Source organism: Coloeus monedula (assembly GCF_965178545.1).
Source record: "Coloeus monedula genome assembly, chromosome: 9".
Lineage (NCBI taxonomy): Eukaryota > Metazoa > Chordata > Aves > Passeriformes > Corvidae > Coloeus > Coloeus monedula.
Genome location: NC_138789.1, coordinates 7,200,907 through 7,226,338, shown reverse-complemented (window position 1 = coordinate 7,226,338; position 25,432 = coordinate 7,200,907). Strand labels below are relative to the sequence as shown.

Below are 25,432 nucleotides of genomic sequence, written 5' to 3'. Positions count from 1 at the left end.
TGGGACTACCACCCTTTAATGTGAAGGCTAGAGCAAGCGTAGGGTGGAGGTAGTTATCCCTGATTCTCCTGTGCTGCTCTCGGAGCACAAACTGTGCTGTCAGTTTGACTAGGGTGTGTGTGTGATCTCTAGGAATCCAGGGAGCTTCTGCAATGCCAGCAAAGCTTGGAGAAGAGCCCTGCAGCCATGAATGCCATGTTGGAGAAACTGCAGCAGCGTGTCAGTGACAGGGATGCTGCTCTGGAGGTGAGCACATATTGTAGGCAATGTTTCAGTTGTCCCTGAGGCTCAGCCTTTGGGTTACCATCAGCCCCAGGCTGACCCCAGGGGTGACCATATCTTCTGCATGCTCCCTGTGGCTCATCCTTTGAGGAGTCCCCCTGGAAGGGGGAGCTGAAGTCCAACATACGGGGAGTGTTGGCTGCAGCACTCCGTTCTGAATGATCCCCTCTTTCACACAGCGAGCGGTGGATGAGAAGTTCTGTGCCCTGGAGAAGAAGGAGCAAGAGCTCCAACAGCTCCGCCTCTCAATCCGGGAGCGTGGCAGTGACCTGCAGAGGCTGCGCAATGTCCTCTCCAGCAACGAGGCCACCATTCACGTGAGTGCTTGCACCTGGGCCTGCAGAGTCCAGCATGGCTGTGGGGACATGGTATTAGACAGAGCTTCCTGTGAATGCTCTGGTGGTTGCTGGGGAGAGTGTCTGCAGGTGTTTGGCTTCCACTGGTCTTGTGTGTAGGGCAAGTTCCTGGGTCACTCCTGTTTCTGGGCTGGGTGTAGAGGACACCTGGAACAGATGGGTGAATCTGTGTGACTCTGCTAGCAGTAGAGACTGGTATTTCCAGTTTTGCTTAATTCAGGATTAAGTCTCTGTCCCTGGTTGAGCTGCTTCTGTTGTGGTCCTCAGAGCCTGGAGAGCCTCCTGAAAGCCAAAACCCTGGAACTGGAGCAGGTCTCAGCAACCTGCCAAAACCTCCGCTGGCTCAAAGAGGAGATTGAGGCCAAATCGTGCAGCAGGCAGAAGGAGCAGGAGGGGATCATCCAACAGCTGCAGACCTGCCTGCATGACAGGAACAAGGAAGTGGAGGTAAGGCCTTAGCTTGGCTTTCTGAGCATTCAGCCAGTTTGTCCATAGAGAGAGCGGTCCCAAACCAGAGCCTGCTGCCTGCCTCACCTGAAGCTGTGCTCAGTGTTTGGAGGCTGGCTGCTTTTGATCCCTTTACGTACCTGTGCCTGCTGACTCTGCTCTCTCGGCTACACCCTGAACTGAAGAGTCCTTGAACAACTTCCAGTTTGACAGTAGCAGTCTCTCTCCTTTCCTCCCTCTTGTTCAGGAACTTACAGCAACTCTGCTGTGCAAGCTGGGCCCCGGGCAGAGTGAGGTAGCAGAGGAGCTGTGCCTGCGTCTCCAGCACAAGGAGAAGATGCTGCAGGATCTCCTCAGTGACCGGAACTGTCAAACCATGGAGCATGATGCTGAAATTCGGGAGCTGCTGCAGGCTCTGAGCACCAAGGAGCAGCTGAGCAGAGTGAGTTTTGTGCAGTTCCACAGTTGGAGGCTGAGGTGGGTGGCCCTGGCTTTTGTTAAGCAAAGAGAAGCCCGTGAGTGGGCTGAGAGAAATGGAGGAGTTTGTTCCTCCATAGGTGAGAGGCTGAGCCTTGCTGGCGAGTAGAGATGGGAAGGCTGCACTGGAGTGGGTGTGAGTGGCCAGGAGCAGTGGCTGCCAGGCTGGTTTGCAGAGCACTTTGAGTCTCAAGTGACAGATAAATACTGAGATGGTTTCCCTTAGTCTCTAAGGAAGAAGAGGGACCAGGATCCTACCCCTGGTCCTGGCCCTATCCCTAATTTTCCCCCTCAATCAGGTGGCTGCAGAGAAGATGGCACAGGCTTTGGCTGAAAGGAGCTGCGAGCTGCAACTTCTGCGCCAGCACCTGTTGGGGAAGGACCCTGTTGGGACCCTGTCAGCTGGTGCCAGGCCATTGAAGCAGGACAAACAATCCATACAAGTAAGAATTATGCACTGTGTTTCTCTGCCTGTGGCCTTGGGGCTTCAGAAAAAACTGATTGCCGCAGAAGGAAATAGGAGAGAGAAGAGCACCACAGAGAATGATAGAAATGAAAGTGGGATTAGGGAAAAGACTTCCTATAGGAGGAGAAGAAACTGAGGAGCAGGAATGCTGCCTGAATGTTCTGATCTTGATTTCACCAGCCTTTGTCACTCAGTGTCTCTTTTTGTTTTGATGGAGCAGTAATTGAATCCTTGGGGCACGTGAGAGTATGAAAGACATCCACCCTTTGACCTTCCAGCATTGACCCACTCCTTCCTTGGGCTGGGCTGCCTTGCTGTATTGCAATCCCCTCCCTGACATTGTCACATTCTGGAGGGGACAAGAGAGCTAAATTTAGGTCCCACTAATTCTTGGCAGAGCCTGCTGGCTGTTTGCTGTCTCTTCCACAATTGGAGTTGGTATTTTTAAAGCAGCTTTGCTAAAACCCCCTATGAGGCTGAACACAGCTCCAAGGCTGCATATGCCATGGCTCCTACTTGAGCAGCTGTTAACGGTTTATTGGTGAGCTGACGTGTTGAATGTTTTTAAGCAGCTGTAAACAGGTTTCTATTCCCAGGATCAGTGAGCTCTAGAGACTTCCAGAGATGTGTCTTCCTTCCTGCATGGTCCCTTTGGGCCGCATCTGAGATGAAGATGAGTCTCAATTGAAAGATGGTCTTGCTGCAGTTGAGTGAAACCTGTTTAATCTTTGCTGTGAAGACACTTGCTGCCAGCAGCTTCTTGGTGCCAAATAAAACAAGTGCCCTGTTCCCCACACATACAACTTCTGGGTGCAATTCACTTGTCTCTGCTGCCTGGCTATATCCCCTTTATTGTGTTTTCACATTTTAGAGGTGTCAACAGAACAGCCAGCAGCTTTGGTGCAGTCCTGGAATTCTGGGGAAGCTGTGTGTTCCCCATGAAAATGCAAACCTGCAGATTTTTATGTTTTCAGGAAATACTGCTAAGAGCTTGTGGAACTACAGTCGTTGCTGGATCCCCACAGGAGGACAGCAGCTGCAGGACAGAGGGAGGTGAGTGTGGGACAGCTTCTTCTGAGGTCCCCATATACGACCAGGGCTTTCTGCTGTGGGGGAAACATGATTACATAAAACTGTGGAAGAGTAGAGAGCATTGAACAAGAAAATTTTGAAATAAAGCTGTGCCTCTTTTCTGGGTGATGTCTGAGGATGGAAGTAAGGGAAAAGGAAAGGCTGCTGTTGGGTTTGAGGTGAGGTGTTTCTACTCAAGATCTCATGCTGTCCACTGGAGAGTTTTTGACTGTGTTTCAGGCTGAGCTGAGGTAATTGTAACTGTTTTGGGCTTTGCCTTGGGACCAGGACACTTGAACTTTGCCAGGGGTAGGACAGCAGGCCTGTGATATTGCTGTTGCTTTGGGCTGGTGTTGAAAGATCAAGCAGGGAAGAAGAGCATTTACTAAGAGACAGTGTGATGGGGAGCACAAGCAAGACAGGGCCCTGTCTTGCCAGAGAGGAATTGTGTGTGATCCTGGGGTCTGAACTGATACATAATGTTCCTGCAGTAACCAAGTTGTCTTGCAGTTACAATGTCAGCAGCAGAACTGGAGAAGGATCTTGTCAATGCCAAAGAGGAGCTGGAGCTAATGGCAAAGAAGGAAAGGGAAAGCAGGGTGAGCTTGTGATGGAGCCTGTGCTGATCTCCCTTACCTTCAGCAGATCTTAGGGGTGCCCCTCACTGGTGGTTTTGGACCCCACTGTTGTGAGGGAAATGGGGCAGCACCTTGCAGGGGGGTATGGGCTTTCAGAAGTCTCTGACGGGCTTCTCTTCCCTCTGCAGCAGGAGCTCACTGCTCTCCAGTCTGTCGTGGCCACACAGGAGGAGGAGCTGCAGGTGCAGGCCTCAGATATCGAGTCCTTGACCAGAACCATCCAGATCAAAGAGGACCTCATCAAGGTGAGATATTATGCTAGGCTGGGTCAGTTCCATCTGGGAAGGCTGCAGAGGAGTCTTTTCGTCCCACACATCCTCAGACCAGTGTGACTGGCTGGCTGTGGATGCTGTTGCTGCTGGTTTGCCTACAGGTCTCTGTGTTCCTTTGGCCAGAAGGCAAAGGCCACAAACCCCTAGACTTGTTATTTGTTGTTTAACCAAACACTCTCCTTCAAGTCCTTTAATCAGAATGCATCGTGTCCCTTCTTGGTTCTTATTGCAGGCTATGGTTTGTGCCTAATCCACTCTCAGTGCTTTGGCATTTTTTTCTTAGGAGACCTGGATCTTTGCAAACACTGGAAACTTTTGGCAGTTGCATTCCAGGGAGGTTTGTGAAGGTCCAGCTGTCTTTGTTACTGATCCCTTCCTCACTGAGCCCTCCTGCTGTTTGTTGGTTGTCAGGATCTGCAGATGCAGCTGGTGGATCCTGAAGAAATTCCAGCTGTGGAAAGGCTGACACAAGAGGTGCTGGTGCTTCGGGAGAAAGTGGCTGTAGCAGAGTCACGAGGACAGGAGGCTACTGGAAACAGAAGGCAGCAGGTAGTGTTTGTATTTCTGCTGGTCCTCAGTTATGAGGCTTTGTTTTCAGCCTTCGCATGTGCTGAGATGTGCTTGTTCTTGGAAGCTGTGTGAATGTGGGAATACAGAGAAGATCGTTTTCTTTAGCACTTGTCCAAGGGACAAAGTTTTTTGTGAGTCCAGAGATGACATGGATCAACTTGGACACAAGCAAGAGAGGAAGGAGAACCCCCACTTTGTCAGGGACAGCTAGATAGCTCCTTTGATTTCTGTCTCTATTTAAGAGCTGCTCTTGTCTCTTCTCTCTAACCAGTTGTTACTGATGCTGGAAGGGCTGGTGGCTGAGAGGAATCGATTAAATGAGGCTCTTCAGGCAGAGAGGCAGCTCTATGGCAGCCTGGTGAAGTTTCACACACATCCAGACAGGTAAGTGAGGCTGCCTTGACTCTGTGCTGCCCTGCTCTAGTGCCAGGGCAGGTGTGGGTGGTCCAGTGGGGCAATCCCTGAAGCTGGGATCATTCAGCAAGTCTGAGAGTTTTTCAGTGGGGAAAGAAGGAGTTTAGGCAAAGGATCAGCCAAAAGCTTCTTTGAGAGTCCAAGTTTTAGGCTGTCTTTTTCCCTTGAAGAGGCTGCAGTGGCCAGCTTTAAATGCTCCCTAAACTCCCCCCATTGTCATGGGATTTCCATCTCTGTTCCTTGGCTTATCTCTTCTCAGCTCAGTTTTCCACCCACCCTTGGCCACCTTTCAGAGACTGCTGTCAAATTTCCAGCCAACTGTTGGGTTGGTAAGGATCTCTCTAGATGCTTGTCCAGGCAGTTGCCTGTTCCCTACATTAATCCCCTGCCCTTCATAGGGCTGCAGCCTCTGGGATATTTGAGCTACCTGATAGCAAGGGAGCACATAAGTGGAGTGCTTGGGAAAGTACTGAAGAACAGCTGTGACTATGGGGCCCTTACCATGGGCTGGGGCCTTTTTTGGGGGTGGCTGTGCTCTGGAGAGGTCTGAGGTGAGCAGGAGGTGGCTGAGCTGCCTGGAGAGCACCCGGGGCTGTGCCTGGCGTCGGTGTCCCTGATGGAGGGGCCAGTTTGGTGTGCGCTGGCTGTGGCCTGTCTAACCCTCTTCCCTTCTGTGCCGCGTGTCTGCTTAGTGCTGCGAGAGACCACGCTCTGCAGGTGGAGCTGGAAGGGGTCCACAAGCTCCGGGGACAGCTGGAAGAAGCTCTTGGAAGAAGCTTGGAGTGTTTGAGCAGGCTGGAGACACAGGGCGCCATAGGAGGTGGGGAACAGGAGCGTGTGAGAGTCCTACCCCAGCATGCCTTCTGAGCACTGGCGCTCGCCCGCCTGCCACGGAAATGGTTCACTAACCTGTCTCACTGACTCTAAGCTTTGGTACTTAGTGATGGTACGATAGAACTGGTGCAGGGCTTGTTTTTGTTTTATTTTTGAGCTGCTTTGGAAACGGTGATCAGTGCAATCCACCTGTCTCGTGTACATTCCTGTCTGACCTACCCTGGTGGCCACTGATGTATTTGCACATTCAAATCATTCCATTTTAGTTATTCCCCTCTATCTCCCTTCTCTTCCCACCACCATGGGCCAAATAAAGATTCCCTATCTCTGAAGGAAACACCAGATGTTTTCTATCACCTCCCAAGTGCATGAGTGTGAGTTTTTGTATTCCCTCACCATTTTTCTTACCCAGTGATATCTACCCCTTGGGTTGATGGTGGCTGGCCCAAAGGGAGACAGTGTATATGGAAAAGTATGTGCCAGAGATGGAGAATTCAAGACCTGGGGGCACTTGCCTGGGCCTTTTACACAAGACTTGAGTGTAGAACCAGCAATTCAGTTTATGCTTAAACCAAATCCTACTCCAGTGTTGATGATTTTACTGACTGGCTTTTTTTTCCTAATTGTAAATAATTTCAATCTAACTTGAAAGTGCGTTCGTGGGAGAGCTTCCTCCTCTTTTTGACTGACAATTTGGGGGGACTGAGACCTGTCCCTGCTCCCAGGGTCTGGCCTGGGTCTGCTCCCTCACTCGTACATGCACATGTTCCTTACATGCTCCATGTGCCCCTTAGGCCCTGGGCAGGACCCAGTTTCTGAGGTGCTGGGGACTGTCCCCCTCAGCACCACTGCATACCTTTTCCAGGCCCTCTTCCACCTCCTCTGGGAATGTGGGAGCTGGTGTGAAAGCTGAAAAACAGTAGCAACAATCTTCCACTGACCAAGGCTTCCTGTGCACAGTGGGCTGTGGATCTGCTATCTTGTAGTCAATCACTTCTCAAAATGGCAGGAGAAAATTTTGCACCTCTGAGCATCGGTTTTTGCTTGCTGGGGAGGCTGATCTAGGAGCAGGCGGAGCAGAAGAACTCCATTGTGCTGGGTTGCACACCTGGACCTGTGACTGCTCTGCTGCATGGCTCCTTGCAACTGCTTCAGCTGGCACTGCCTGTCCTGTGCCTTGTGCTGCACGGATGGCTTGTCCTCCATGTGTCACACGGGGCTGGGAGGCAGCAGAGCTCTCCCTTTGCACGCAGCAGGTCAGCACTGCCCCTCTGGGTCAGCTGCATCCTGACCACAGCAGTTCCCCTGTGGCCTGAAGGGACACAGCTGGGAGCTGCTAGGCAGCTCTGGATTTTGTTAGCTTTTCCTTTCTTGTGTTTCATCTTGTTCCCTTCCTCTTACTTCTCTGTGTAGCACCATCTTCTCTTCATCCTTTTGCTTCTCACTTTGTAGAAGCTGTTGTGTCCCTGTCCTTACCTTTCCCTCTTCCCTCTGCCATCCTGGCACTGATGCCCAGCTGGCCCCCTGGTCCCTTGGTACCATGGAGCCCAGGACCCAGCCCAGACTCATTGGCATGGGCTGAGAGAAGTCTTGGCTGGTGCTCAGGAATCTCCCTTCTCCACCTGTGTCTGTTTTGCTCTAGATCTGTCCCTGCCTCTGTTAGAGTCACTGCTGTGAAGTGCCCCTTAGGGGCAGTGTTATCCTAGGATCAGGTGCCCCAACTTTTCTGGTCTGTTCTTTAAGGCTTCCTCTTACCCCTGATACTCCTGGCTGGTCGTTCCCTGCAGGATGACCACCCTGAGCATTCCCTGCCTGAGATTACCCTCTGTCAAACAGTGCAGTGCTTTGTACTGTCTCACAGCTCTTCGTGGAAGTCACTCCTTCCTCTCTGAGCTTCCCCAAGGACTTTGTGTCCCTTACCTTGTTCCCAGCAGTGTGAAGCTTCCCGTGCAGCCAGTGTACCTGGGAGTCCCGTGCTTATGGGCCATGTGCAATTTGCAAGCATGTAACATTCTCTGTGCCTTCACACTGGGCTGAAAGTAGCGCTGTGGTTGCACCTCTTGTCTCCTGTGCTGGTGGCGCACACAGAGCTGAGCAGCCTGGTGTGCTCCTGCTGTGGTGGAGGGTTCAAGCACGTGGTGACCACCAGCCTGGGCACAGCTGCCCTGTGTGCACACACCTCTGCTCCTCACCACCAGCTTCGTCTTCTGTCCCTTGTGTTTAGATGATTTTGGGATACTTTTTCCTTGGTAACTGTGCTCCCTTTTACTCCTCAGCCCTGGAGCACTGGGAGCCATGCGGAGCTGTGGGCAGTGGTGAGAGGTGGGATGCTGTGCCCTGGCACAAGAGCTGGTTCTCCCATGTTCCCAGAGTAGCTGTGCAGGCTGTGTGTCACCCTGCTGTGGTCCTTCAGCCATGGTGACCCACCTTGAGAGCCACGTGGCCCTCAGCCCCCCAGCAAAGCCTGCAGCCGACAGTCTGCATCCCCTCATCCTTCAGGGCCCCACAGGCACTGCTGTCGCCCTGGCTGCTTCAGCAATCAGCGGGTTGTGTGTGTCCTTGGGGACTCACAGGGCTGCGCTTTGGCTGTGCTGAGTGCCACCTACAGGAGCTGCTTCTTCCCTGCGATGCTGCTGCCACTTCCAGCTGTTGCCGAGTGTTCTGCTCCCAGAACAGCATTTTTCCGTGCTGGCTGTCCTTGCTCCCTGGGACACGGTTGCTTCAGTGGACAGGCTCCACCATGCAGGGTGATGTCTACCCAGGTTCAGTAGTGAGGTGCCCCACATTTTTGCAGCCTCATGGCAGCTGCTTGTCACATGTGGGTCTCCTGAATGTGTCCCCATCTATGAGCACAGTGTCCCGTGCAAACACCTGCCCTGCTGCAAAGCATCTATCTGGCTGGTCCTTGGCTATTCTTCCTGAGAGCCAGAGGCTTCCCCACTGGCTTCCCCTTCACCAGTGATGCTTGGCATCTCTCCTGACAGCATTTTTCTGTGTTCCCCTGCTCAGTGTTCTGCCTTGCGTGGCAGCTCCAGATTCGATGGTGATGGATTTGGCCACAGGCAAAGCAGTTACCACTCCTTTGGTGCACAGGCAGCTGTGGAGCCTGGCCCTGCACAGCCCTAGGGGATAGTCTTGGGCCCTGTCTAAATGTCCCTCTCCCTGGGGAGAAGAGGGGTTGGGGATACACCCATCTCCCAGCTGCCCAGAAAAAGGGTTCGAGCCCTCACCCAGGGTTTGGCACCAAGGAGACAGGAGTAGAGCTGTGTGCAAGCAGAAGAGCATGACCCCAGCTCCGCCCAAGCCCCCCATGCACTGTGACATAGGACACAAGTGTCTCTTTACCTCTGCAAAGCCAGCACAGGGCTTGCAAGGAGCCCCAGGCCATGCCTGACAGCAGGGCTTGGGCACTGTGGGCAAGGTGGCTGCCCCCAAGCTGCCCCTGCCCGGCAGGTGATGGTGGGGTATACACCCCAATCCTCCTGCCAGCTTGGAGCAGTGCCAGCGAGGTTCCCTGACTAAGCTTGTGCTGCTGCTGCTGGCTGTGGCTTGTGAAGTGGCTGCAGGGTGGGCAGTGCATGCGCCTGTGTGTCAGGGCAGCAAGCACAAGATGCGGATGGGGTAGGTACCATTGCTGAGTTCCCATCCCCAGGGCTGTCCCCTCCCTCAGTGATGGGCCAGCACAGGATACTGGGTTGGGGCTCCAGTATGCAGGGAGGGGGTGGTAGCACCCAGGGACAGCAGGGAAACCTCAGTCCAGCTGGGAGTGTCCCAGCAGCAGGTGTGCATGAGAGCAGACATTTGCCGTGGGGCTGCCCGCAGTGACCATGGGTGTCAGCAGGGAGGAGGGGACAGAGGCAGTGCTGCCAATGCCGCTGCTCTGAGCGCCTCGTTGTGCTGTGCTGTCCCCTAGGTCAGGCTGCAGGTACACACACCGATGATGCCAGCACCAACTTCACCGACAGCATGAAGGAGGAGGCAGCCCGTGGCTTGGCAATCCAGCAGGCGAGTCAGGGCAGCGCGACGCCGGGAATAGGGGTGGCAGAGCTGGGCACTGCACCACTGCCAAACTGCGTCCCAGCCCCTTCGGAAACGTCCCAGTCACCCTCTGTCTTTGTCTCTCTAGAGCAAGCCCCGGGCCCGCAAGGAAAACGGGGGCACTGAAAGGAGCACAGCACCCACCGTGCCAGAACGGGAGCTGCGGGCTGAGGAGGAGCTGCGGGAGCTGAAGGCGCAGCTGGAAGAAGCCGGCTTCTCCTCTGTCTCCCACATCAGGCAAGAGCTCTTGGGCTCTGGAGCCAAGGGGGGGAGTGGTTGGAGGAGGCATCCTGCATCCCGGCCTCTGCCTGTCCTTTACTGTGCCTGGTGCCCCCAGGAAGGCGATGCTGAGCCTGTGCCTGGAAAACGCCGAGCTGAAAGAGCGGATGGGTGAAGCCACGTCGCTGCTGGAGAGCGGGGAGCAGGAGGAGCCTGGGCTGGGCAGCCCCCTGGCCCCTGAGCCCCGTAGGCTGCAGCGGAAGAGCCGCAGTTCCCCCGGGGACCGCCCGGCCGGGGGCAGCGGGGATGGCCAGGGGTTCCCGGCAGAGAGGGGAACTGTGCCCACCAAACGCCCAGCGCTGGAGGCTCGATCCCAGGATGACATGCCCAAGAGACCCTGCCCTGGCAGCCCGGGTGGAGGGGACGGGAGCCATGTAAGTGCACAGGGAACCAGGATGGGGATGGAGATAGAGATGCGGATGAGGGTGGAAATGGGGAGCTGACAGCCCATCTTCCCTCCGGCAGGGGGAGGGCTCCGTTCCTGGCGGGGGCTGGCCGGGGCTGGGCGCAGAGCTGCGCTCCCAGGTGGCACAGGGCCAAAGGCAGTGCCAGGAGCTGCAGGATAAGCTTGCTGCCTCGGAGGCCACAGTGCGGGCGCAAGCTGAGCAGCTGGAGAAGTACCACGTCCTGCTCCGTGAGTTAAAACCCAGGGTCGGGTGGGGGTATGTTCTGAGCCTGGAATGCCTTGCACACTGTGCTGTGCATGGGGCAGGGGTGGTGAATCCTGACCAGGGGGCCCTGAGCTGATGGGGCTGCCCAGCAGGTGAACCTCAGACCCAGCAGCTCAGCAAGCAAGTGCAGGTGGACTTCCAGGACCTGGGCTATGAGACCTGTGGGCGAAGTGAGACCGAGGCTGACCGTGACGAGACTACCAGCCCTGGTAAGGAGAGCCAGTGTTCCAGGGATCCCTGTGCTTTGCCCATCTGGCATGGAGAAATGACACACTGTGCTCTCTGCAGAGTGTGAGGAGCCAGATGTATTCAGTGAGACCAGCCTGGGTGAGGAGCTGGGGTCCCTGTGCCAGCCAGGGATGTCCAGAGCAGGCAAAACTTCCCAGAAAACCATGGCCCTGGAGGATGTGGAAGCCCTGCACCAGCACATCCAGGACCTCAAAGCCCAGCTGCTCAATGCCAACAAGGTGATCCAGAGCCTGCAGCGCCGTGCCCGCTCCATCTCTGTCACCAGTGGCTACACCTCGGGTGCTGAGCGGCCCCTGCCAGGTCCCAAGGCCTTGGCATCCCCAGCCCACAGCCTCACGGATGAGGACGAGGGCTGGCAGTCAGATGGCCATGGCACGCTCTGTCCGCCTGCCCTGCGGGCACACCGCGACCTGCAGAGCCTGGTGCACCGCGTCGCCCTGCTCGAGGCACAGCTGCCTGCAGCCAAGCGTGGAGGCACTTTGCCCAAGGAGCTGCAATCTGCCACTTGGCCAGGGTATGGCCCTGGGGACTGGGACCAGATGGGGAGACACAGGGATTTCCAGGGGTTGCCCAAGGGTGGTGGCTCCTGGTTGCATGGTTTCCCTTCAGGCAGGTTCCTAGGGTGTTTGTATGGTGAGGCAGAGTCCCAGCAGTGGATGGTGCACAGACTCCCTCCATGGCACCTCGTCCCTGCTGTGCTCTCAGGGACTCTGGCTGCCCTGTGATTGCCCTGCTTGCCCATCTCTCCTAGGAAATACAACTCATTGATCCAGGCACAGGCTCGGGAGCTCTCCCACTTGCGGCAGATGCTGCGGGAGGGCCGTGGGGTGAGCCGCAGCCTGGCCCAGCACCTGCGGGATGCCCTGCGGTCCTTTGAGGACCTTCTTCGTGGCACTGACATCGACTACTACCTGGGCCAGGGCTTTCGGGAGCAGCTGGCCCAGGGCAGGCAGCTGGCTGAGAGACTCAGCGACAAGCTGGGCACCAGTAAGTGCCTCTGGGGGTCAGTGGGGCTGGATATCGTGGGTGTGCAATGGGTCAGGAAGGGATGCTTTGATGGGTGAAGAGCAGTAGATACTCTCACATCATGGGCTGTGTGGGAGCTGGGCTGGGCTGGGCTGTTCTGTCCTGCTATGCCTCTGTCTGGGACTAGGCATCCTGAGGCATGGAGACACTGACTGGCTCTTCTCTGCCTTGGTTTTTCAGGAGATCGACAAGATGGGGAGGATAAAACCAGTCACGAACTCCTGGCACAGAGGTACCTGTTCGCAGGGAAGGGTTTGTGGGATGTGCTTGGCATGGGCACCCTGAGGTCTATCACTGCTCTTGGGGTGGGGGCCCAGGGCACCCTTGGGGCCTCTTTTTCGGGTGGATGTCCTGGGGCTGCCTCTGCTCTGGGGATGAGAAGCCCCATGGGCACTCCATGTCTCTGAGCAGCCTTGCATCATTAGTGGGACACGGCATATGGGGCATCATGTAGGAAAGAGCTGTGGGATGGAGGTCAGACCTGGTGATGGGCCACCTCTGCAGGCTCAGCCGGGAGCTCCAGGAGAAGAAGGTGATTGAGAGCCTGGAAGTGAAGTTGCAGGAGCGCTCTGAGTCTCCAGGTAGCAGCTGCCCGCCCTCGGAGTCATCCCACTCTGCCAGCAGCTCATCCTTCACCTCTGAGGGGCTGGAGCCCTGCTCTGATGGGGATGCGGCCAGCGAGTACAGCCAGTGCCACGAGGAGCCCGCCCAACATGCAGGTACCGCACGGTGACCGGGGGCCACAACTGTGGTGCCTCTGGTCACTGGGACTTGGCTTCTCAGGGTGTGCCAGGGTCCCCAGTGCCCCAGGGAGGAGGGCTCTCTGCCAGGCTGAGCCAGAGCCACTGTAACTTCTCTCTCTATCTCTCTCCTGTCTCTAGGCCTTCACTTTGACTCCTTGTCCAAACCTGTTAGTGCCCCCCTGCCTGCCCTGACCCCCAGGCTGCCCCCTTTCCTGCCTACCAGGCCCCCTCCTCCCGTGGCCCCATCACTCCTGGGCTGCTGTGGGAATTCTGTCTGCTCCCTGGCTGAGGCGCAGCAGGAACTGCAGGTGCTCCGGAGGCAACTGGGAGAAAGTGAGCATGCTGCCTCTTGGCTTGGGTTTGGTACTGCCTGCCCTGCATGCTGTGCTGTGACGCATCAACCCCCACCCTCTCTGACCTGCATGTCCTGCCCTTGATCTTCTTCTTCTCGGGGCTGTGGCTTTGAGGTTGGGTCCTGCTGCTCTGGCTGGGGGACAATGGGGACATGTGGCTCTCATGTAGAGAGGACCTGGTGGGTTGGATGGACCCATCCAGAGACAGCACTAGCCTGTGGTGTGGGCACTGGCATATCCCAGGTCCTCTAGGAAAAGGCTGATTTGGTAAGTTGTTGTGTAGGAGTGGCACTGAGACCCTCCGCCTTGTGTCACATAATCATCAAGTCCTGGGACAGCCCCTGCTCTTCAGGGGGAACAGGTTTGATTGGGACAGGAGGTCAGTGATGCGGGACACTGGGCTGCACTGTTGTGCAGAGCAAGAAGGAGGCAAAAAGCAGATGGACGGAGTCTGTTGCCCCATTCTTCCTCCCTGCTCATTGTCCTTCTCCTCCTCCCCACTTTGTCCTGTGTGTACAGGTGTGACACTGCCCATGGCACCAGCAAAGCCCACAGTCCCACTGGGCCCCTTTGGAGAGGGCAGCAAAGCCCCAGCATCGTTTTGCCGACATGGTGCACTGCAGGGCGTGGCTGAGCTCCCCGGGGCCACCGACACCCGCGCCCTCTGGGATGTGCCCCCGCCTGGCCAGCTGCTCTATGGGGCCCTGCCCCTGGGGTACCCCTCCAGCCAGAAGCTAACAGGTATGGTCCATGTTGGAGAGCACAGAGATATCCCACCTGCATGTGGGGGAACTGGGAGGAGATCTGGCACCACAACAACTGTGGGACAGGGCTGGCAAGAGGCAGGCGGCACAGCCTTTCCTGCCCTGAGCTGTGTCCCTGGCTGTGGCAGGGGCAGACCTGCTAGAGGAACACTTGGTGGAGATCCGCAACCTGCGCCAGCGCCTGGAGGAGTCCATCTGCACCAATGACCGGCTCCGGGAGCAGCTGGAGCGCCGCCTGGCCTCCACCAGCAAGGCCAGTGGTATGGTGCTGCATGGGGTTAGGGCTGCTGGGGGCCAGGCCTTTGCACACCCCACTGCTCACCCCGTGCACAATGGGGCACTGGAGAGAGAGACTCAGCACTGGTTGCCTCCACAGGATGTCCCAGTGATGTCTATGCCCAGACACCAGAACTGGGGCTGCAGCTGAGCAGGGAGAACCAGGCTCTGCACGAGGAAAACCGGACCCTGCGGCTCCAACGTGACCACCTCTCCCAAGGTAGGGCTGGGCCAGCATCCTGGGTCTGAGTCCCAGAGGGCACTGGCTGAGTGGGGTGGTGATGACACTTACATGCTCTGTCCCCAGAGCTGGCACGAGTGCAGGAGACACTCCTGGCTGCCTGCTCCCGGGCATGGGAGGCTGAAGCCGAGCTGGGCCAGAGGCGTGGGAAGCAGCGGAGGCTGGCGGAAGAGCTCACTGAGTGCCAAGAGAGTGTCCGGCAGCTCCGTGACGAGCGGCGCTCTCTGCAGGAGGACAACAACAGGTAAGGTTTCAGCCATTGTGGCCTTGGGGCCACAGGACTGGGTGGCATGGCTGGCACTGGACGCACATGTCACCTCTGCAGGCTGCAGCACTCAGTAACGCTACTGCAGCAGCAGAGTGAGGAGCAGCGCCTGCTCCTGCAGACCCTGCGTGCAGAGCTGCACGTCTACGAGAGCCTCCCTGGCCCCTCTGCTGAGACACGAGCAGGTATGGGACCCGTGCACAGCATCCCTGCCCAGCTCCTGCTCTTGGGGTGCTTCGCCCCTCTGCAACCCTTGGGTGGTCCCAAACACTTCTGCTGTGGCAGCAGGTGGCACACAGTGGCCCTGCTGGCAGGCAGAGAGGGAGGCCAGGACCCAGCAGCCCCAGGCACAGAGCCACATCTCTCTACAGGGGCTCAGATGTTTCTTGTTCCAGGCTGCTTCCCATCTCCTCCAGTGCGGGATGTTGGCACTAATTCAGCAGCTCCCCTCTTCTCCCGACTGCCCTCTGACACGTCGGTGGTCCGAGGGACGGATGGTGGGTACCAGAGCCTGCTCACATTCAGGCCAGGCCTCAGGGGCTGCTGAGACCTGACAAACTCGTGGCAGCACCCTTGCTGAGCAAGACTGCAGAGCTCAGGGCAGAGTCAAGTGGCTGGGATGGGACAGGGTGGGTCATGAGAGGAGTAGGCAGTGGTGCTCACCTAGCCCTGCTTGTTCCACAGAGCCACATGGGGCAGACGTGCTGGTGAGGAAGAGTGAGGGACTGACAGGGGCTCACGTTGTCGGCTGCCTGGACACGTACCGAGCCCTGGAGCAGCACATCATAGAGGGGAAGGCCTTGGCCCGGGAACTGATGTGTCTCACACGCCCGGCACTCGGGCTGCCCAGCTGTCCACTCCCGGGAAAGGAGGTAAAGTGTGGACAACACAGGGCTGGCAGCACCTGGGGGCCAGACCCTCTGCGCACTGTGCATAATGTGGCTCCCGAGCCCAGAAGCAGCCCCGAGGCCTGCAGGGCTGGCAGGAGGCAGGGAGTCTCCAGCCCAGGGAATGCTGCTGGCACTGCCCTGCCACGCTGGGCTAAGCACTGCCAGTGCCCGGGTGCAGTGGGATGGGGGTGCCCCAGCAGCACCTGCTCCCGCACCCTTCTCCCACAGGCCCTGGGATGGACAGGCACAGGGCAGGGGCACCTGTGGGGCAGCGCCAGCACCCTGCACGGCATCCTGGAGGAGTGTGTGTCTCTCCTCACTGCCTTCTGGAGCACTGTGCTGCCCGTGAGCTCCGCCCAGCACCAGGGCAAGGTGAGCAGGGGCTGGGGGCTGCCAGGGCACTGGGGCAAGGTGCTCACTGCTCATCACACTCCTCTCATCCCAGGAGCAGGTGCTCCAGGGTGAGATCGCAGCACTGAGGGCCCAGCTCTCTGAGAGGGAGGATGCTCTGCAGAGCACAGCCAAGCGTCTGCACAGCACAGCCCAGCTCAAGGACAGCATGGAGCAGTTCATCGTCAGCCAGTGTACGTGGTCTGCGTGGCACAGCCAAGCTAGCCTGGTCCCATGTGCCTGATGTGCTTCCGCAGCACAAGGACTTCAATGACCCCATCTCTCTCTCCTGCAGTGACCAGGACCCACAATGTGCTGCGCAAGGCCAGGACAAACCTGGAGGTGAGTTTGCCCTGACAGCCAGTGTGGGATAGGGGTGGGTGTCCCTGTCCTGATGCCCTGGGGATGGACACAGATGGCACACACCCTGTGGTGGCTGTTGTGGAGGGCTGAGGGCCAGGTGGGTGAAGTGTGTGGGGGACACGGGGACACATTTTCCTTGTCTGTCCTCAGCCAGCATGTCCATGTCCCCAGGGAACAGTAGTGCTCTTCCTTATTGCCACGTCTTGTCTCTTGCCAGGTGAAGGCCCAGCAGGCCCTGCCTGTTGCGTGAGCCCCATGCAGGATAAGGAGCAATGGCCCAGCATGGAACAGCCCACTGGCTGCTGAGCTGTGCTGTGCCAGAGGGCGGGGGCAGACCCTGTCTCTGAGGGCTGGGGTGGAAAGGGATCTGGGGTATCCAGTGCTACACAGTTAATGGGTTTGGGCTGCTGTGGTGGTTGCATGCCCTCCACCAGCCTTTGCTTGGCATGGCAGCAGCAGCTGCCGGCTTGGGCTTTGTCTGCCTCATGCTTCACCACTCACTCCCTTCCACCCTCAGTGCTTAGAGTGGGGTGACACAGCCCTCCATGCTGAGCACCCCCTGCCCTGGGACCTGGTCCCCTCTGTAACCCTGATGAGTCCCTGTCCCTGCTTGTGGATGTATGTATATGTATATAGACAGAGGTATTGGAACTGCATTCTGGGGACTCCCAGGCATGTCGGGGCCCCAGTGCAGGAGGAAGATGTAAGAAATGCCATACTCTGTTCAGTGGCTGAAGAGTCCCCAATAAAGGTTTCCTTTGGGTTGTGGTGTTTCTGGCATGCCTGTCTCTGCAGCCATGCTCCCCCTCCCCACATTACCTGCAGCACAGGGTGCCAAAGGCACTGGCTGGCTCCAGGGGTGTGGCTCTGTGCCCTACCCTAACAACCCAAGGGCAGCTCTGTGCTGCACTGGGCTCTCCCTTTCCTCCTCTTACTGTTCTAGAGCCCCTCTCCAACACCAGGCAAGCAGCACTGAGAACAATAAATACTGTAATAAATAGAGAACCCCCTGTCCCATGGCACTGCTGCGGCAGCAGGCGGTGCAGCCAGGGTCCTGGAGTGCCTGCCTGGCTCTGCTCTTCCCAGGCCCCTCCAGCGTGGGCAGGTGCCAGTGCCCCTCTGGCTGTGACAAAGTCAGCCCTGCCCCACAGAAGCACCCAATGCTGGGGACAGGGTGTTGCAGTCCTTGACGGTGCTCTCACAGCAGCAGGTAAGAGTGGCTGGGTCCAGCTGTACTGTCCATCATGCTGCTCAACGCTGAACCAGGCAGAGGGCTGGGGCTGCAGAGCCCTCCTCAAAGCTGGTGGGAAGCCCCACAGCCAGGGCTGTGGGACAGGGGGCAGGTGCCAGGCTGGGGTATCACAGAGCCCCTAGCAAACAAGGTGGCCTTGGAGACTCATCACCAGGACAGCAGCGCAACCTTCAGAAGACTAGGATGTGTTCCTGGAGCCTGGACTGGGTGCAGTGCCAGGACCAGCTTGAGGCCCTCACAGGCTGGAGAAGACAGGCAGGGTGAAGCCCTTTCCGTGTTGGGCGTGAGGAGAGGCTGTTCTGGTGAGCAGCAAAGTGGTCCCAGAGACTCACAGAAGCCAAGGGAAGCTGCAGGTGGGCAGAAACCAAGAGCTAAACCACGCCAGTAGGATGAGACAGTGTCACAGGCCCCAGTGGCCCTGAGCTTGTTGCTGGGGCCTGTGTCCCTGCAAGGTTCAAGGCTGGAGCCAGAGTTGTCACACAGTCCCATGGCCCAGTGTGTGCAGACAAAGCGGCATTTCGTGTCCTGCGTGGGGAGCGTGTGAGGCCCCAGCTCAGATGGGCTTGTACAGCAGCGTGGTGACGTACTTCTTCTTGTAGCGGTGCGTGGCACTGAGCACCATCACGCCGTCCTGCAAGAGGCACAGCATCAGAGTGTGGGGCTGGGGCACCCCCGGGGCTTGGGAAGCTGCCCCAGCCTGTCCCTAGTCCCACAGCCAGTCCAATACACAGCAGGGCAGAGCAAGGGCAGGGTCTGACATGTGCTCAGCTCCACCACGGTGCAGGGAGGCAGCTGAAGGGAATTGTCAGGAAGCCACACCCTCTGCCCCTGTTCCTGCCACACTTCACCAGGCAGCCAGGTCCCATCTCCATCCCCCAGCTGACCAGGTTCTGCTCCCTGCAGGTGCTGCAGGTGCCTGGAGTCAGGGCAGCTCCCATTCCCTCACGCAGCACCCTTGTGGCACCTGCGCTTACCTTGATGGAGAGCGCGTAGAGGTGATTGAGCATGACGTGGTTGGGCTCAGGCAGCAGTGCTGGGTCACACTAGGAGGAGAGGAGTGTCACAGGAGAACAGCAGAGCCCTGATCCCCCAGCTCCTGCCAGCATAGGGAGCTGCTGTCTCAGGCAGCTTCAGCTGCCACTGTCTCTGGCTGTTCTGAAGAGGAACAGAGCTCAGCTAGGAGGCCAAATCAGTGTAGTAAATGGGAAAAGTGATGCTTTTCCTAGGAAATGCCAAGGGCCAGACCCCAGCCAAGGGGAGACCAGATTCCCTGCAGACAGGACTCCCTTTCCGACCCCAGTGTGGCTCTCTCTGTGGGCAGTATGCTGGTACACACCGAGATATTGGTGTCCTTGTTGAGGATGACCTGGAGGAGGTGAGGCGGGAGGATGGGTGGGGATTTGAAGCGCTCCTCGGGCCGGTATACATACATCTCTTGGCCGTAAGGTCCTGGTGGGGAGCTGGATAAATCTAGAGAGAAGACAAAGGTAGAGACATGAAGTGACTGAAGCAGGATGGGCAAACATAGAGTAGCTCCTAAGAAGCTTAGAAGGACTCAGCAAGGTCTTTCAAGTGCCAACATCCTCCACAAGCCATGGGCAGGTATCTGCTCTATAGCAACAGCTCAGCCTTTTCACAGCAGAAAAAGCAGCCGGGCGAGCCTATGGCAATTCCAAGCAGGGCTGTAAGCTGGTACACACACTGACACAACACAAGCACCCCATGTTACCCATCACAGACCCCTCAAGCACACAGCTCTCAGCACAGCCAGGTCCCTCTCCCTGCAGGAAGCAGCTGGCTTGCTCCAGAGCTGTGCCCTCAGCAGCAGGGGCACAGGGAGATGGTTGCCCACATGCTCTTGGCGCTGCCTGATGAGGAGGTCCAGGGAAGGCAAACGGGAACTCTAGACTGAGCAGCTGTCCCACACATGGGAGGGACCTCGGGAGCTTGTGGTCACTGGAAGCTGGACTGGCTGCATCTCCCAGCTACATCTGATCTGAAAAATTTGGACAGCCAGTCCCCAGAAGGGCTCCACCTCCTCGAGCTGCTGCTGCTTGCTGGCTTCTCTCCAGCAGAGTCTCTTGCCCAGGCTGGGAAAAGACATGGAGCTGAGCTGTATCTGAGACAGGGCTGCACCAGGGACAGACACACGACTGAGCTTCCTGCCAGCATTTCACACGGAGCCAGCACCACCGGTGCCTGCATGGTAACCTAACCTGCTGCTGTAACACAAGCAGACATGGAGGTTTGCAATGTGCTAGCACTGGTACAAATTACCTTGGCATGAAAATCAAGAGGAGCTGCTGAAAATAAACTGGATCCTGCTATCACCTAGCTTGTACCCTGGATCAGATGACTTACAGTTGATCAGACAGAAAGGGCTGATGTTCTTGGCATTTCCCAGTCCGAAATGGCTCCCTCAGCCACGCACAGGCAGCAGCTCTGCTCTGGGATAGTGCTAGCACAGAACAAGTTACACCAACACAGGCCCTCCAGAGGGACCAGGCCTCAGCTGTGGGCTGGGGAGGACACGCTGCCCAACACTATTCATCCCCATTGCAGGCCCACACCTCTGCCAGGGGGTCTGTGCACCTCAGAGCAGTGAGTCTCAGAGGAGAGGAGGTGGAAAATAGCGCATGCAAAGCTGTAATGCCACAAAACTCACCCCGACCTGAGGTTTCTGAGCTCTCCAAGGAATCCACCTTCAACGCATCAAACACCTCGAAGTCAGACTTTTTGACGTGGATGAGGTTGTTTATCGTCCCCATCTGGCTGGTAACCACAGGCTGGAAAGAACTGGGGTGAGAATCTTTGTATGTTCACCTCCAGCTGAGGCACATTCAATGCTTCCTACATCCTTCCAGCCCAAGCTGTCTTTGCTGCAACACTACCTCAGAGGTGGCTGGTGTCTCTCTCTGCCCTACACCTGTAGATCTCTGCTGTTTACCCTGGGAGGATTTTCCTTTATCCCACGCTCCTACATCACCTCCTATTTCCATCCTCCATCCTGCTACATGTCCATGGGTAGGTGTGTTGTCCTTCCCATGCTGCTACTGCATGATTCAGTTTGGAGGAGAACCTGTGAATGCTGACCTCATGGCCATCTTCCCATGTAGCCAATTCTCAGTGGGGCTTGAGGGCCTTCTGGAATTTCCCTGCCCTTTCCCAATGCTTCCCCATAAAGCATGACTAAGTCCAGAGGAACCAGCCTCTGAAATGTCTCAGGAGATGGAGGTGTGCCTTTTGTTTCAGTAGACAGTCTCTGCTCTTCCTGTTCCACCCCTGCTGCAGTTACATCCTGTCTAGCTCCCTGAAGAAGACAAGATCTGCGGGGATAAAGCTTTGAGCATTACCTCAGATGGATCATGGACCCACTGGCCATCCACAAAAAATTTGTACTGGTGCTCTCCTTCTGGAAGGTCCAAGATAGCAACAAAGTCGTTGTGGCTGTGCAGAGAGAACAGAGGTGCAACAGCATCACCCTGTTGATGCTCTGAATGCTGCTCTTCTATGGGGCCCCAGGAACCAGCACTACCCAGACCCTCTACCCCAACACCTTCATGCAGAGTTAGGCTTGCTTATTGTCAGTGACCCAAGGCATGGCCACAACAGGTATAAGCATTCCAAGCACCAGCATGGCTCAAACCCCTGGCAGCTTCAAGTGGCAGTCTAGCTCTCCATGCCCAGAAAAAGTGGATCTGACAGACACCCTGTGCAAGACAGGCTGGGAAGAATGCATGGGCAAAGCTCCTGCCCTGTGCTGGCATGGCAGGACAGGAGCAAGTGGGACAGCTCTGTTTGTCAAGCCTGCAATTGAGACAAACTCATTCCAGATGAATTGCTAGGATTATGCCCAGAGTCCTACATGAGCTTCCATGTAAGTCACAGATGTGTTGAAGAACAGTGAGAACACCATTAGGGCAGGAAGATATGTGAGGGACAAACAACTAACTGGCAGCAATACAACCTGGCATGGGGTAATGCTGCAGCCAAAGGAAGAGCTGACAGCTTCCAGAGGACTGCTGCATACCTGGGCAGGGCTCTGCTGCCAGGACTGGCTGCTGTGTGACATCCAGCTGGGCAAGCAAAGTGGACCATCCTGTCCTGTCCCTGTTTCACAACTTCCCACTGTCCCTGCAGCACCACCCAGGGAAGGAGCTGACTGTGTATTTGTCTCAGACCCACAGCTGGGGTGAATGGAGAGAAGCTGGGTGAACAAAGGAAAACATTCTCTGCACTGGAGCAGAGGAGAACATAGAGTAAGTGACTTGAGGGACTCGCTACCTCTTGATGAGTGGGATCTTGGTGCTCCAGTTGTTGAAGGATCCAGAGATGAAGACCTCTTTGCCTCCATCAGCCCAGCGTATGACAGTTGGACGAGCCTGTTGCGATGGTTTCACTGACTCCTCCAGATCTGGCTGCCACGACACAAACTCCTTGTCCCCAGGAATCTGGGCAAAGAAAACCAGAGCCTGACTGAGACACAGAGGCAACTGTGAACCCATTCACTTCCCCCTGGCCTCTACCAGCTCACCTGCACATCCCAGACAGGACCACCACAGAGCTCCTCCAGCCTCCCAGCCCCCCAGAGACCCCTCAAATGGCTGGGAACACAGCCCCACACAGCCAGTGAGCCAAAGCTCCAGGGGGCAGACAGGGAAGGGAGCAGCCAGCCCCTACCTTCGAGTCATGGGAGCTGAAAACGCTGGGATCATCGGTGCTGCCCACCATGATCTTGTGTGGGTGTTCCTTGGCAGGGTGTGAGGCACTGGAGCCATCCGAGCGGTGGGACTTGGAGCCATGGCGCTCCCCAGACACCCTTTCGCTGGTGGTGTTCCCCATGACAGCTCAGCAGCCCCTGTGAGGGACAGAGAACAACACTGCCTTTGCCCACGAGCTCTGGCAGCAAGGAGAGGAGCAAAGGAGCCATCTCCCAATGTTCTTTGCCAATGGAGACAAACAGCAATCCTGAAAAAGGCCCCAAGTTCATTTCCACTACTAAGTTTGGGAGCTGAATGGGAATTCAACAAACAAGACAGTTTGACCTAATTATAGCCACATCTTTAAGAACCATCACTCTAGTTAAGCTGGTAATTGTCAGACTCCAAAACCAATACCAGCTAGTCTGTGTCCCTCATCAGCCTTTGGCAGCTGGCAGAGTAGAGCTGATGGGAAAAATAAAGCCAACCTTTATTGGCAAATCAACTGCCTGGCATTAACAGAGCCTCTTTCACAGTCCCGCAGTCAGGCTCTACAGACAACCCCCTACATCCAGCAATAAAACAGGCAGGGAGTGAAAGTAGCAGCTGTTTTACAGTCCCCAACAAGTCTCCAAGGGCTCGCAGGCAGAAGAGCAGAGCCCTGTGCCTGCAAAGGCAACGGGGAGCATTTCAAGTGTCCGAGTAGAATCACCCAAGATGGAGCTTGTCCAAGGAGTGGGGCTAATGCTGTGGTATCTGCAAAAAGCTCAGCTTTCAGCAGCATTCACTTACGATTCACCAGGCAAGTCACCATGTCAGCTGCAGCACAGCACAGTGGGGAGGACCATTTGTTGTGACCTAGCCAGCGTCTGCCTGGCTGTCTGGAGGCACACGGTGAGGGAAGGGCAGCCCTGGCCACCTTGGCATCCCTCTGCAGCTGGAGATGGGCTGCCATCCCCAATCTCACCCAGCTCAGAGAAAGCAAAACAGGAGAACTGACCAAGCCATGAACAACTAGACACCTCTCAGGACAAAGAACAAAGCCACTGCAAGCTACTCGCGACTCTTCAGGCCTTACCCTCTTTCCAGGAGCTGAGATGGATTGGGGTTCTTGACCACTTCCAGGCTTATTTTGTAGGTTTCAGCTTACCGTGGGCTCTGTAGGGCAAGCAAGGGGACAGCCAGCCTTGCTTCATGTGCTCACTTGTGACATTTGGAGGTTTCTTTAAAAGATCAAGTTATAGGAAGGGTGCCAAGCAAGGCTGCCAGCCAAAGCCAGGCTTTAGGATATTATGGAACAATTACTACAGTATTTCTTAAATCCTGGGGGCTAAAAGGCAGCTCAAGTGGGCAGCTAACCCATACCCCCACCCCTCTCAGTGCAGATCAAGTGTACCTGAACATACAGGTCAGATGAGCTGCACCTCTTTCTCTGACATCTTCCCCCGCTGCTCTGGGGAGGCTCAGACAGCTCCTCACAAAAACTGCCCCTGTACCTCCAGACCTGCTGTTGAGTTTCCTCCCACTACTCCCTTACTTCTCATCTACAGGGAGGAAGGTAGGAAAGGCTGAACATCCTTTTGTAGCAGGACAGGCCTGAGAGATACCTGCAGGTGTTGACAGATGTGAAGCTTCCCTTTCTCTTCTCCAAAAGGAATCCAGTACCTCTGTCCCTTACAGGTCACGCTCTCCAAACACGTCCTGAGTTTTATCCCAAGCGATGGCTCCTGTCTGGCGTGTGCCATCTGAATCCCCTCCATCACATACACAGGCACCCTGCCCGTGCCAGGACAGGTCTCTGCACAGCCTGCAGTACCTGGCTTTGCTGAATTAACTTCTACAGTTCAAACCCTCCTGCACCCAGACCAGCCCTTGCAGCACGGGAAATCATGTGACACAGGTGTGTCCAAGTCACGGATGGAAATGCTGCCCACACCAGCAAACCTCCATGACATCTCAGGACATCCAGTCTGGCAGCAAGCCCCTGCCAGCTGCAACCCGCAGCAAGGTGGGCCCCTGCCTGCCTGCCCCATCACCAGGGCCCTTCCGTTCCAGCCAGCCCCACGTCCTCACTTGGAAAATGACAAGTGAATTATACTCATTCCCCCCACCCTGGGATGTGCCATGCTTGCTGCCTCTCCCACCCGGCCAGTGACCGCGCTAGGAAACACTAAACACCGGCAGGCAGCCCGAGGGGGTTTATGCAGGACGGATGGGGTCTCTGTCCAGCAGCACTGGGGAGGACTGGCAGGCATTCCCAGGGGGGTTTTGAGGGACGGACGGGGTCCAGCATCCCGCCGGGCTGACACCGCCTGGGGGCCCGGGGAAGCCAGATCCGCCCGGGCTCTCCCTCCTTCGGAGACGGGAACTAGAGCTGAGCCCGGAGGTTGCCGTAAGGTTAAGGGGATGAGCTGAGAAACCGGGGGCGGAAAATCTCCCTCCGAGCAGGCAGGGCTAGGGCTCGGGCTCTGCTCGGCGGGGGCGGTGGCGGGGCTGTCGCGGCGGGCTCGGCCCACGGGCGCCCGCGGGTCTGCCGTGACCCGGGGGAGGAGCGGGACACACCGGCAGGGGCCGGGCCCTCCCGAGGGGCTGCCAGACGGAGTCTGCACCGCTGAGGGGTGCGGGACACGGCTACACAGCGGGGACCCGCAGCCACGCCTCATCCACCGCCACCCGCAGCGGCGCCCGGGGAGTCGCCACCCTCACACCCACCCACCCGTGACACCCACCCCGCCGTCCCCAGGCCCGGACCCGGCCCGACCCCACCTGCCGCCGCCGCCGCCGCCGCCACCGCCCCGCTCTCCGCCTCCGTCCAAGATGGCGCCACCCCCCGCCGGCCGCTGCGGGGCGCTCTGACCCGCCCCCGCCGCGCTCCGCGGCCGCGCCCCGCCCCCGACCCGCGGCCCCACCGCCGGGCACCCGCCATGTTTGCTGAGGGCGGTCGGCCCGCTCTTGCCAATGGCGCGCGGGCGGCGGCCGCGCTGCCTCAGCCGCCGGCGGCCATGTCTGTTGCGGGCAGGAATGGGGCCGGGCGCGGCGGGGGTGCTGCGTCGTACCAGCGGCCAGGGTGCTGCCCGCGGGCAGGACGGGCTCTCAAGATGGACG

The 25,432-nt window shown here is 57.2% G+C and overlaps 2 protein-coding genes across 10 annotated transcripts in view; one reads left to right on the top strand and one right to left on the bottom strand.

The window, feature by feature from the left end:
• Positions 1-17,155, top strand: part of PDE4DIP (phosphodiesterase 4D interacting protein) — a 28,749-nt gene extending 11,594 nt beyond the window's left edge. The window contains exons 11-42 of one of the 5 annotated variants that reach the window (XM_082287081.1): positions 133-246; positions 462-599; positions 906-1,085; positions 1,333-1,527; positions 1,862-2,005; positions 3,003-3,081; positions 3,610-3,698; positions 3,866-3,982; positions 4,421-4,558; positions 4,851-4,963; positions 5,686-5,813; positions 9,741-9,832; positions 9,954-10,102; positions 10,203-10,518; positions 10,610-10,778; positions 10,908-11,024; positions 11,104-11,578; positions 11,816-12,051; positions 12,271-12,322; positions 12,595-12,809; positions 12,972-13,166; positions 13,706-13,927; positions 14,079-14,210; positions 14,327-14,446; positions 14,534-14,711; positions 14,793-14,917; positions 15,128-15,229; positions 15,417-15,604; positions 15,851-15,994; positions 16,068-16,206; positions 16,308-16,354; positions 16,593-17,155. In XM_082287081.1, coding sequence (XP_082143207.1) covers positions 133-246; positions 462-599; positions 906-1,085; positions 1,333-1,527; positions 1,862-2,005; positions 3,003-3,081; positions 3,610-3,698; positions 3,866-3,982; positions 4,421-4,558; positions 4,851-4,963; positions 5,686-5,813; positions 9,741-9,832; positions 9,954-10,102; positions 10,203-10,518; positions 10,610-10,778; positions 10,908-11,024; positions 11,104-11,578; positions 11,816-12,051; positions 12,271-12,322; positions 12,595-12,809; positions 12,972-13,166; positions 13,706-13,927; positions 14,079-14,210; positions 14,327-14,446; positions 14,534-14,711; positions 14,793-14,917; positions 15,128-15,229; positions 15,417-15,604; positions 15,851-15,994; positions 16,068-16,206; positions 16,308-16,354; positions 16,593-16,625 — 4,881 coding nt within the window. In that variant the 3' untranslated portion in view covers positions 16,626-17,155. Of the gene's footprint in view, positions 1-132; positions 247-461; positions 600-905; positions 1,086-1,332; positions 1,528-1,861; positions 2,006-3,002; positions 3,082-3,609; positions 3,699-3,865; positions 3,983-4,420; positions 4,559-4,850; positions 4,964-5,685; positions 5,814-9,740; positions 9,833-9,953; positions 10,103-10,202; positions 10,519-10,609; positions 10,779-10,907; positions 11,025-11,103; positions 11,579-11,815; positions 12,052-12,270; positions 12,323-12,594; positions 12,810-12,971; positions 13,167-13,705; positions 13,928-14,078; positions 14,211-14,326; positions 14,447-14,533; positions 14,712-14,792; positions 14,918-15,103; positions 15,230-15,416; positions 15,995-16,067; positions 16,207-16,307; positions 16,355-16,592 lie in introns of all 5 variants that reach the window. The other 4 variants (XM_082287080.1, XM_082287078.1, XM_082287079.1 and 1 more) reach the window with 4 other exon arrangements.
• Positions 17,156-17,348: 193 nt separating this feature from the next.
• On the bottom strand, positions 17,349-25,400 carry PRKAB2 (protein kinase AMP-activated non-catalytic subunit beta 2). 5 transcript variants are annotated; one of them, XM_082287091.1, is made up of 9 exons: positions 23,935-25,020; positions 23,406-23,485; positions 22,308-22,485; positions 21,912-22,078; positions 20,981-21,074; positions 20,293-20,413; positions 18,964-19,097; positions 18,602-18,670; positions 17,349-18,258 (listed from the first exon to the last, which is right to left on the bottom strand). In XM_082287091.1, exons 3-9 carry the CDS (start codon positions 22,467-22,469, stop codon positions 18,181-18,183), a joined length of 825 nt encoding a protein of 274 aa, XP_082143217.1. In that variant the 5' UTR covers positions 22,470-22,485; positions 23,406-23,485; positions 23,935-25,020; the 3' UTR covers positions 17,349-18,180. The 5 variants fall into 5 exon arrangements, with proteins under 5 accessions (XP_082143217.1, XP_082143218.1, XP_082143216.1 ...); XM_082287092.1 differs by lacking the exons at positions 23,406-23,485; positions 23,935-25,020 and adding an exon at positions 25,384-25,400; XM_082287090.1 differs by lacking the exons at positions 23,406-23,485; positions 23,935-25,020 and adding an exon at positions 25,094-25,178.
• Between the last annotated feature and the right edge of the window lie 32 nt (positions 25,401-25,432).

Excerpts from the sequence above, each read along its gene's own strand:
- PRKAB2 (XM_082287092.1), bottom strand. The coding sequence starts at position 22,469 with ATGGGGAACACCACCAGCGAAAGGGTGTCTGGGGAGCGCCATGGCTCC. Across the intron at positions 21,075-21,911 it reads AAGATCCCACTCATCAAGAG|CCACAACGACTTTGTTGCTA; the intron begins GTAGCGAGTCCC and ends CTCTCTGCACAG. Across the intron at positions 18,259-18,601 it reads TCTACGCGCTCTCCATCAAG|GACGGCGTGATGGTGCTCAG; the intron begins GTAAGCGCAGGT and ends TGCCTCTTGCAG.